The sequence below is a fragment of the Sorghum bicolor genome, chromosome 8 (genome assembly GCF_000003195.3).
Source record: "Sorghum bicolor cultivar BTx623 chromosome 8, Sorghum_bicolor_NCBIv3, whole genome shotgun sequence".
Classification (NCBI taxonomy): domain Eukaryota; kingdom Viridiplantae; phylum Streptophyta; class Magnoliopsida; order Poales; family Poaceae; genus Sorghum; species Sorghum bicolor.
The window spans coordinates 3,812,686-3,823,859 of record NC_012877.2 but is presented as its reverse complement, the minus strand read 5'-3'; the positions used below and the strand labels follow the sequence as shown (position 1 = coordinate 3,823,859).

Genomic DNA, 11,174 nt, shown 5'->3' with positions numbered 1-11,174 from the left:
GTCGATCGCGTTGCATGCAGCTAGCTTTGGTTGCATATAGTCGCCAGAAAGTACGTAGCTGGGCCGCCATGGGCGGCTACTGTAAAGTTTTTTCCTGCACTTGAGAGCACATGTTCTTACTCTCTCATCCATTAGATTCGCATTAAAAAATGTGCAAACATATATCTCAATATAAAAGTACATTAAGATATATATTTACACACTTTTCAATACGAATCCAATGGGTTGGAGGTTCACAGCACGTGCTCTCAAGGGCTAAGACGACGACGATGTATTATGTATATATCTAGCCATGCTTCACGGCGTCGACCGGGACGAACGGGGTGGCGCAGAGCAGCAGTGGTGTGCGGCGGCGGACACCGAGTCCAGGCGCCTCCCCCATCTCGACCTCCTTGACGCCGTCGGGCAGCGACCAATCGAAGTGGTAGAGCAGCCCGACGAAGGCGAGCTCCATGCTGGCGAGCCCGTAGTTGAAGCCAGGGCACATCCTCCGACCAGACCCAAAGGGCAAGAACTCGTAGCTGCCGCCGGTGAAGTCCCGGGAGCCGTCCTCGAACCGCTCCGGCTTGAACTCGTCGGCGTCCTCCCAGTACCTAGGGTCGCGGCCGATGGCCCATGCGTTGATGATGACGCGTGACTTTGCTGGGATCGTGTACCCGTCAAGCTCGCACTCCTCGATGCTCTCCCGGGGCACCAGCAGCGGTGCCGGCGGGTGCAGCCGCAGGGTTTCCTTGATCACCAGCTTCATGTACATAAGGCCATGGTTGCTGGCCTGCTGCAGGTCGCCCTCCGTCACCACCGTCTTCCCCCGAAATGCCTCCCTGATCTGCCCCTGCAGCTTCTTCATCACCTCCGGATTCCGCATCAGCTCCGACATCCCCCACTCCATGGCTGACCCTGATGTCCCCGTCCCGCCCGCGAACATGTCCTGCCATGTTGGGATGAAAACAAATCGAATATGAACGAATATCACTGATATTATATTTGTTTTCATTTTTCTGTTCAGATTCGAATTCAAATACGAATAGTGTCAACCATATCGGTTAGGATACGATTGGATATCAACATCATAAATATACGATTTGACTATTCGGATATTGATATATATGGTATCAGATCTTGACTATCTAGGCTCGGATATGAGTAGACATAAACTCTTCTAAACAAATTCGATCTCGAATTCGATCGAAAAATATTCATACCGTTTTTATTCCTACTACCATGCATGCATGCGACCATGGGTACAGCGCACGTGCTTCGCTAAAAGTTTCGACACGTGTGCGTGTGCGGGTGTGGGTGTTTGTATTTGTTTTTATTATTTATACTCCTATATGTTATTACTACCAGTATGATGGCCTTGATGATGCTGTTGTTAAGCTGGAAGCCGAAGCCGCCTTTCTCCTGCAGGCCAAGGAGCACGTCGACGAGGTTCTCGTCGACGTCCTCGGCGCCGCTACTGATCTTCTCATCGCGGATGGCCTTGCGCTCCTGGATAATTTCCTCGAGGATGGTGTCCACCGTCTTGTGGATGTCCTTGAGGCTGCGCGTCATGCCGGTGAGCCTTGCCAGCACGGTGGTCCACCCCGGGAACAGGTCCGGGATGTTGAAGCCGCTCGACAGGCCGACGACGGCCTTGGTCGCCGCCAGGAACTCCGCCGCGTTCTTCCGCTTCTTCCCGAATGCCGCCCGGGACACGACGCTGTTGGTGATGCTGTGGAACATCACGCTCAGGTTCACCGGCGTCGACGGCCCCGCCGCGCGGATCTCCTCGACCCGCAGCATCACCTGCAGCCATGAATTCGTGTCAGCGTCAGTCTCTCGCGGGTGCTTGTGAAAGCAGAGGTAGCGAGTAGACTGCCAGTGCTCACCTCGTCCTCCCGGATGTGGCGAAAGGAGAGCACCCGCTTAGGGCTAAGGATCTCGGCAGCACAGAGCTGACGGAGCTTGCGCCAGTAGTCGCCGGAGGGGGCGAAGAGGATGTCGAGCCACTCGTACGCGACGATCTGGCCGGCGAGGAGCTTGGGCCGCGTGGCGAAGTTGGTGTCGTGGGTCTTGAGCACGGCGCGCGCCGTCTCCTTGGACGAGGCGACGACGAGCGGCGTCTGGCCGAGCTGCAGCATCATGAGCGGGCCGTGGACGGCCGCCAGGTCCCGTAGCGCGCGGTGCGGCAGCACGTTGATGAGGTGGTGCATGCTGCCAATCACCGGCAGCTTCCAGGGCCCCGGCGGCAGCCGTGGCCTCCGCTTGATGAAGGCCAGCTTCACCAGCTGCAGCAGCGTGACGGCGACGACGGAGAGGAGGAGCGACTGGTACAAGAACTCGTCCATGGCCAAGCTTCACCAGCTCTACCTAATTAAACTAACTAGCAATTGATGATATGTATTGTATAAGAGTGATTGATGGTAAAAGTATATGCTTCTAAAGACTGAGTAATACAGAAACTAGGTATAGCTAGGACACCCGGCTAGACCTCGCGCTAGTGCTTGCTAATCTTCCTTGCTTGGTAATGGTGAGTTCCCTGGGTGGTGGTGGGTTATATATAGTGTCAATGAGGGAGCAGCACGTGCTCTCAAGGGCTAAGACGACGACGATGTATTATGTATATATCTAGCCATGCTTCACGGCGTCGACCGGGACGAACGGGGTGGCGCAGAGCAGCAGCGGTGAGCGGCGGCGGACGCCGAGTCCAGGCGCTTCCCCCATGTCGACCTCCTTGACGCCCTCCGGCAGCGACCAGTCGAAGTGGTAGAGAAGCCCGACGAAGGCGAGCTCCATGCTGGCGAGCCCGTAGTTGAAGCCGGGGCACATCCTCCGGCCGGACCCAAAGGGCAAGAACTCGTAGCTGCCGCCGGTGAAGTCCCGGGAGCCGTCCTCGAACCGCTCCGGCTTGAACTCGTCGGCGTCCTCCCAGTACCTAGGGTCGCGGCCGATGGCCCACGCGTTGATGATGACGCGTGACTTTGCTGGGATCGTGTACCCGTCAAGCTCGCATTCCTCGATGCTCTCCCGGGGCACTAGCAATGGCGCCGGCGGGTGCAGCCGCAGGATTTCCTTGATCACCAGCTTCATGTACACAAGGTTGCTGGCCTGCAGGTCGCCCTCCGTCACCACCGTCTTCCCCCGGAATGCCTCCCTGATCTGCCCCTGCAGCTTCTTCATCACCTCCGGGTTCCGCATTAGCTCCGACATCCCCCACTCCATTGCTGACCCTGACGTCCCCGTCCCGCCCGCGAACATGTCCTGCGATAAAAACGAATTGAATATGAACGGATATCATTAATATTATATTTGTTTTTATTTTTTTTCGGATTCAGATTCAAATATGTATAGTGTCAACCGTGCCGAATAAAATACGATTAAATATTAACATCATAAATATATGATTTAAGTATTCGGATATAGATATGGTATCGAATATTAAATATCTGGACTTTAATATAGATAGACCTAAACCCTTTTATACGAATTTAGTCTCGAATACGGTCGATAAATATTAAATATCTGGACTCGGATACAGATGAATCTAAACCTCTCTAAACGAATTTGGTCTAAAAAACGGTCGGTAAATATCCATATCGTTTTCATCATCCCTGCTGCCATGCATGCGTATGCCGCACATGCTTCCTTAAAAGTTCACACGTGTGCGTGTGTTTGTGTTTGTTTTTAATATATGTACTCCTATGTTATTATTACCAGTATGATGGCCTTGATGATGCTGTTGTTGAGCTGGAAGCCGAAGCCGCCTTTCTCTTGCAGGCCGAGGAGCACGTCGACGAGGTTCTCGTCGACGTCCTCGGCGCCGCTACTGATCTTCTCATCGCGGATGGCCTTGCGCTCCTGGATAATTTCCTCGAGGATGGTGTCCACCGTCTTGTGGATGTCCTTGAGGCTGCGCGTCATGCCGGTGAGCCTTGCCAGCACGGTGGTCCACCCCGGGAACAGGTCCGGGATGTTGAAGCCGCTCGACAGGCCGACGACGGCCTTGGTCGCCGCCAGGAACTCCGCCGCGTTCTTCCGCTTCTTCCCGAATGCCGCCCGGGACACGACGCTGTTGGTGATGCTGTGGAACATCACGCTCAGGTTCACCGGCGTCGACGGCCCCGCCGCGCGGATCTCCTCGACCCGCAGCATCACCTGCAGCCATGAATTCGTGTCAGCGTCAGTCTCTCGCGGGTGCTTGTGAAAGCAGAGGTAGCGAGTAGACTGCCAGTGCTCACCTCGTCCTCCCGGATGTGGCGAAAGGAGAGCACCCGCTTAGGGCTAAGGATCTCGGCAGCACAGAGCTGACGGAGCTTGCGCCAGTAGTCGCCGGAGGGGGCGAAGAGGATGTCGAGCCACTCGTACGCGACGATCTGGCCGGCGAGGAGCTTGGGCCGCGTGGCGAAGTTGGTGTCGTGGGTCTTGAGCACGGCGCGCTCCGTCTCCTTGGACGAGGCGACGACGAGCGGCGTCTGGCCGAGCTGCAGCATCATGAGCGGGCCGTGGACGGCCGCCAGGTCCCGTAGCGCGCGGTGCGGCAGCACGTTGATGAGGTGGTGCATGCTGCCAATCACCGGCAGCTTCCAGGGCCCCGGCGGCAGCCGTGGCCTCCGCTTGATGAAGGCCAGCTTCACCAGCTGCAGCAGCGTGACGGCGACGACGGAGAGGAGGAGCGACTGGTACAAGAACTCGTCCATGGCTACCGCAGTACCTGCATGTACGTTAGCTATAGTTTAATTAGCTATATATATATCTCCCTAATCAGCTTGTACTCCCTCCATTTCAAATAATAACAAGGCATAATATAATTCCAAAAGGTCAAACTTCACTGATTTTAACTAGTAATGATTACTAATTAAATTACATGCATAGTTAGCAGATAGTAAAGGTTGTTTCAACAGATTCAAATTTCATGTGTGTTTACATTAGCAGTACTCCTACAAAGCTATTTTTGAAGGAATTGATGATGTATCGTATACAAGTGATTGATGGTAGAAGTATGATTCTAAAGACTACACTACAAATACCAATATGCCTAATAATATAACAAAGAAACAGGGGGAGTAACTACAGAAACTAGCTATAGCTAGCTAGGACACGCAGCTAGACCTCGCTAGTGCTTGCTAATCTTCCTTGCTTGGTGAGTTCCCTGGGTGGTGGCGGGTGGTATATATATAGTGCCAATGAGGGGACACCGGGGGACAGCAAGGGCTCACTCAGCTAATAATGACAAAGCTAACTCTTGACGTATACGTCGTCAATAGTATAATACAATGCAAGCTCCATCAGGTGAGCAAATATATAATGAATATTTACACTACTAATTTCCTCGTGGTAATGAAATTTCTTATGGCTATTATTAGCTACATCGACAGAATAATTGTTTTTGAATTTCGAGAAAACATACAAGAAAATGCCTAACCGACAGAATACTCCTAACATCTCCAAATAAATCAATTCGTAGAATATGTGGTAATCAATTTTTTTTTAAGTTTGACTAACTTTAAAGAAAAAAAGTAACATCTATGTTATAAAATGAGCACCTTATAAAAATATATTCTATGGTAAATCTAATCTAATGATACTAATTTGATACCATAAAACTTAACATTTTTTCTAAAAATTTGGTTAAAGTTTAAAAAGTTTGACTTAAAACAACTCTAAAAATCTATTTATTCAAGGATAGAGGGAATAGTTGACATCCTATGAGTGTCAATTCTCCGACTCCAATTGGAAAATTATTTATTTTGTTGGCAGCCAAAAAATATAAAAATTATGGATTATCCTATCTATTTTTATTTTTTTCTATTGGTTATCAAAATAACGCATAGGGGAATTGGCTAAACAATATTTAGGCCACATGCTGGCATAAAGAAGCCCAAAACCCCAAACCTCCAATCCCCTCAAGCACATCATTAGTGAGAACCCTAGCCAGCGGCTAATTTTAGCTCAAAAAGAACACCCAAAACCTAACCTACACCCACCTCACACCACCCTATAGCACCGCCATAAGCCCCTCCCACGCACCATCACACCACAACACTCCCTGGCCACCCTCCCATACGGAAAAAAGCAGCGCCCACCTACCCCTCCGCACACAAGCCCGTCTCGCATATTGCCTACCCCTCCCACACAACCCTCCTGCGCCCTCAATGCCTCCACCACATGTACAATGCCCCACCACATTCTCCCCCGCAGAATAGAAGCCGCCACCTCATCCCTCGTATATTTCCTATGGTGGACTGATGACTGATCATCATGAACCTGAAGATGGAAAATGTCACTTCACTATCTGCTTCCCCTTTCCTCGACGTTGTCGTTCCAATGCGTTCCAAAGATGTGCCCCCATCAAAAAGGTCCATGTTGTCTCCACCTATTCTCCAAGGTTAATTACTAAATTGTTTGGCACCCAAATAGTTTCTTCTTTGTGTCCACAATTAGAGTACCAATGAATCTAGCATACACACCATTAGATCTCTTAGGAAGCAAATAACAAGAATCAAATTTTATTGATGATATGATCTTGTTCTTACTCTTGCAATCCTTCTCTAACTGGCCAACTTCCTTGCATGCATTTGGGGCAATATGTGCCACATTGTTCTTCACAAACCTAGCTAGACTTGTGAGGAGCAAAGACATTCTTGCCTTTCTTAGGCACATAGCTCAAGCTTTCTTTGTTGAGGGAGAACCTTTGGCTTCCAAGGCATTGGCACAATTTTGCCTCAACCACAAATGGCTTGCTCAAAGCATGTGTGACCTCATCCACCTCATTCTTCAATTTTTCATTGTCAACAAAATGAGTGACGAGTCCAAAGTAAAACCATCACTCAAGGAATATCACTTCCTTAAGCTACAAAAGGTGTTAGTGTCCATAACAATAATAGTACTAGGGGGACATGTGGAATCATAAAGTATATCACATGTCACTGCTATGTTGTCCCTTGCAATAGGCTCATGTACAAGAGAGTGGAGAGAGGTGTGAGCTTCCTTAAGCACATCATGAGTCTCAATGAGGGTCTCATGAGTGGCCATTACCTCCTCCAAGGAGTGACCAAGAGATTTGCAACTCTTTTCAACTCCTTCACTTCCCTCTCCTTCATCATATAACCATGGGCCTCTTGGAAGAGCTCAATAAAGCTCCTACTTAGGTCCCTTGGCCATGAAGTATGATGGAATGTCGAAGATGGGCCTCTTGTTGATACCAATGCTCGCAAGAGTCTTGGAGGGGGAGGGGGGGGTCTTCTCTAGACCTGAGCATTTTGCAGGCCGCCCCGGTTTCAGGTCGGGCCGAAAAAACCAGTTATTTCAAGCCAAAAAAATCCTGCCCATGACCGTACATTGGGCAAGTTGGGCCTAGTTTTTTTGGGCCAGGCCTGGGCCTGGGCAGGCCATCCTCGTGTTTTACACTATTAAATAGCTAAAATAATATTTTGGACCGGATTTAGGCCAAGAAATTTTTTTCTACACAGCAAGATCTGTGCCCAGGCCTTGTCTAGTAAGGTTCGTGGGCGGGTCCAAACCCATCGGGCTAAGACTAGGCTCAATTTGCTCATGTATAGTCTTCTCATCATCATCATCATCATCATCACTTGTGGAGGCGTCAAAATCCCACTCCACATAATAAGCATTCCACAAGCCCATGCTCATGCTCTTGTCTTCCTTGTCATTGCTCTTGGCGCTTTTTGTTGCCCTTCTTGAAGCCCACTCCACACGTTTTTGCCATTTTTCTCTTGCTCTTGTCATCCTTGAAGTCGTTTTTTCTTTTGCACGATTGATGCACTTGGGGTGGTTGAATTTTCCATTTGCATATCTTGTTCGGCAGTTAGAGCAACTCCAAGAGATTCTTTATATTCTTTGTAATTTATAGGAATACATATTTTGGTGAAAAAAATACCTCAAATAACCTCTTTAAATACTCTCTAAATATAGATATTCTCGATTATGAATTTCTAGCTAGCTAAAGATGGAGTGGTAGTGACTCCCTCGAGTGCACACAAAAAGGGTGGAGGGTACAAAAATATAGAAAATAATTTTTACTCACATAATTATTTAAATCATAATTTAGAGGATAAATTTTAGAAATACTCTTGGATCCTCGAGAAACCAGTGAAGTAGAGGACAAGGAGTCCATAGAATAGAAGGGAAGGCAACAATTAATAAGGGCGTTGGCCAGTGGCGGATCCAGGATGAAGGCCAAGGGGGGGGCTAAACAGTAAACTTATAGGGTTAAAGCTAGAAATTAATAAAAATTTAAGACTAATTAACCCTAATCTAATGGACAAATCATACTTATAGGGGGGGCTGGAGCCCACCCAGCCCCCCTTTGGATCCGCCACTGGCGTTGGCAGAAGGTGAGCCACACCTAGGATGAGGAAAGGGGAAGGAGAGATAAATAATCTATCTATTTTACGTAGTTTAAAAATTTGAGAGAATAATCATTGTTCTGACGTGGATATAGAAAAAGTAGGAAAAAATAGTTACTAGCGACGAGCAAATAGCATATCTAATTTGTGTAGTCCAAGAATTTAAGAGAATGACATATATCTCTAATTTAACATATAAAATAAAATTATATAAAATAATCTTTGCTTTTATCTCTCACCTCTACTTAAACTAACTACATAAGAGACATGCGGGCCATGTCTTAGCATCGGCCAATCAAAAATCAGCGCACTCGCTAAATGTCTGTTTCGAAAAAGTTAGACAACAGCCCAAACAAATGTGACAAGAACAAGCCAAGCGACCTCGTTACGTCATCTTCGACCGTAGCATAACAGTGCCGCCTGAATCCTTTTTTTTCCTTTCTTTTTTTTTTATATACCGCCTGAAGCCAGTTGGCCAGATCGGCTTGGAAGGCCAACAGTAATTTTTTTTTACTGTTCTCTTGACTTTACGGTTTAGAACAAGGTGAATAATATAATCAAATGCTAGTTGTAAGACTTTTACAGCTCAACCCACCCGTAGAGTAGTTAACTCTTCACTATTAACAAACCCAGCCATAGAGAAAAGGGAGAGGAGGGGGTGTTGAGGAGGAGACATCTCCCGGCCAGACCCTAGGAGCCGATGCGCCCCTCCTAGACATACGTTAGTATTGTGTATGTTCTAATTCACAACTGGTGGCACTGGTTGATGGCCGCACAACACCTCTGAAATAAACTCGGTCCGATAACTAGGCCATGCCTTCGTGCTACCTTGCGCACGTGGTTGCTAGTGTGGAGGCTGAATTGCATGTGGGGCGAGGTGTGCGGTCTATGGGTCACATCTTCCCCATTTGTGCGACGGGTCGCACCCTAATCACGTCCTTAGGCCAATCTCATCATTCCACTGTTTCTAAGATATGATAACAGTGATAACTCTTAATGAAAAAGGTTCTCTCGATGGTAAAGGTTATATTTTACGGTTTCATAGGTTAGTCGTAACATTTAATTCCTATATTGTACCGTGATAAGTTATGCCAAGACAAATTGTAGACCAACTATGCACGTTTAGTACGTCCTTGTTTAGATGCATCCAAAATTCTAAAAATTTATAAAATTTTCTATCACATCGAATCTTTAGATGCATGCATGAAGCATTAAAAATATATAAAAACATTAACTAATTACACAGTTTGTCTGATTTGTGAGATGAATTTTTTGAGCCTAGTTAGTCTATGGTTAGACAATAATTGTCAAATATAAACGAAAGTGCTACAGTGTCAAATTTCAAAAACTTTTGACATCTAAACAAGGCCACCTTAGTTTATTCGGTTAGCCTTAGCAGCAACAAACTGTTAAACTGAAATGGTCTGATCGATCGAGCAACAGTAGGCTTTGAAGAGTCAGTCACTGAGCAATAGGTTAAACAGCCGAGCCATTCAGATTGAGAATCATTGCTGCACAGAAACAGAGCACACCGTACGTGCATGCAGCAGAACTTCATCACAGCAAGCCAAGAAACGAGCAGGTTCACAGAGAACGGAAACTGTTCCTCTTCTCACCAAGTCCGGTACAGAATACGACTTGCAGAGGCCATCGAGTTCTTCGCCGAGGAGGACGACGACGACGACGACGCCGACCGATTCGTGCACACCACGTCGTACGTCCTTGGGCGCCGCGACACCGCCGCCGTTCTAACCGTACGCCGAAAAGGTCGAACGGCGAGAATTGAACACAGGCCGCCGCCGATGGAGATGCTCCACCTGCTGTGCTCGGGCCGGCACGCCGCTGTGCCGGCCCTGCTCCTGAGCTTGCGCGCCGCCGCCACCCCGTTCCCCCCGCGCCGTGTCCTGCCTGCGTGCGCAGGCGCCCGTGGCTGCCGCCGACCGGCCATGCTGCACGGGCCCCCGGCTTGGCCCCGCTCCACCGTCGGCTGTTGGACTTCCTCTTCCTCACGCCTGACGCCAGCCACCGCCGCAAGGCAGCGAGTCGCCGGCCGCGCGTCCACACGTGATCCGCAATTCTCGCCGATTCCGCACACGGCGAGGACGAGTCGACGACGTCGTATTCCAGGCTTTCAGCAGGTAGCGGCAGCAACCAGGTGTGCGAATATCTTTCCTATGATGATCCCTAATCATGTACGTACGGCCCGATGATATCGTACTTTATAAAATTGTGTAATTATATGTTGAAGCTGATTGGTGTCTTTGTGATTGACTAATCCGTGCTTCAAGGACCCGGACGGCCGGACATTATTTGGGACTTGCAAATTGCGATTTAATTGAGTATTTCAATATTCAATGTGCTAGGCATGCACTTGACTCCCTAAGGTGTTGTATATATAATTGTTTAATCCGTGTGAATTTTCCTTCCTAGCGTATTGATATTATTTGAAATTACAATGTCATAAGAGAGGTTAAATGGATAGTAACATTATGCATTGAGAAGCGAAAACATCCAAATAAGTTTTAGTTTTGTTCTAGGTCTAAAATATATAACTTAAGACCGGTTCTGACCATTAATATGTAGTCCACTTGTCTCTCTTACAAAGTTTATTGGTTCATACTTCATAGCTAGACTTTTCCGTCTCTGATATCATGTCCATCTACTATTTGTTACTGATTTGTGCTTTGTTCCTCCAGACATTGTTTTCCCATGTATATTGCAGAGCAAGAGGACAAACAAATTACTTGCATGCATCTTTTCTTCCCAATATAATCCTAGATGAGGTTCGATCGGTTACGTACTTACATTAATATCGACCTTTAGGTTTCCTTA

The 11,174-nt window shown here is 48.0% G+C and overlaps 2 protein-coding genes across 2 annotated transcripts; both read right to left on the bottom strand.

The window, feature by feature from the left end:
- Window positions 287–2,511, bottom strand: LOC8079831 (cytochrome P450 71D7). The gene is given in 3 exon segments (XM_021446222.1): window positions 287–928; window positions 1,156–1,785; window positions 1,869–2,511. Coding segments are annotated over 3 exon segments (1,731 nt in total). The 5' UTR covers window positions 2,328–2,511.
- Window positions 2,608–4,676, bottom strand: LOC8066984 (premnaspirodiene oxygenase). The gene is made up of 3 exons (XM_002441802.1): window positions 4,218–4,676; window positions 3,694–4,134; window positions 2,608–3,240 (listed from the first exon to the last, which is right to left on the bottom strand). The coding sequence occupies exons 1-3, from the start codon at window positions 4,674–4,676 to the stop codon at window positions 2,608–2,610; spliced, it is 1,533 nt and encodes a 510-aa protein (XP_002441847.1).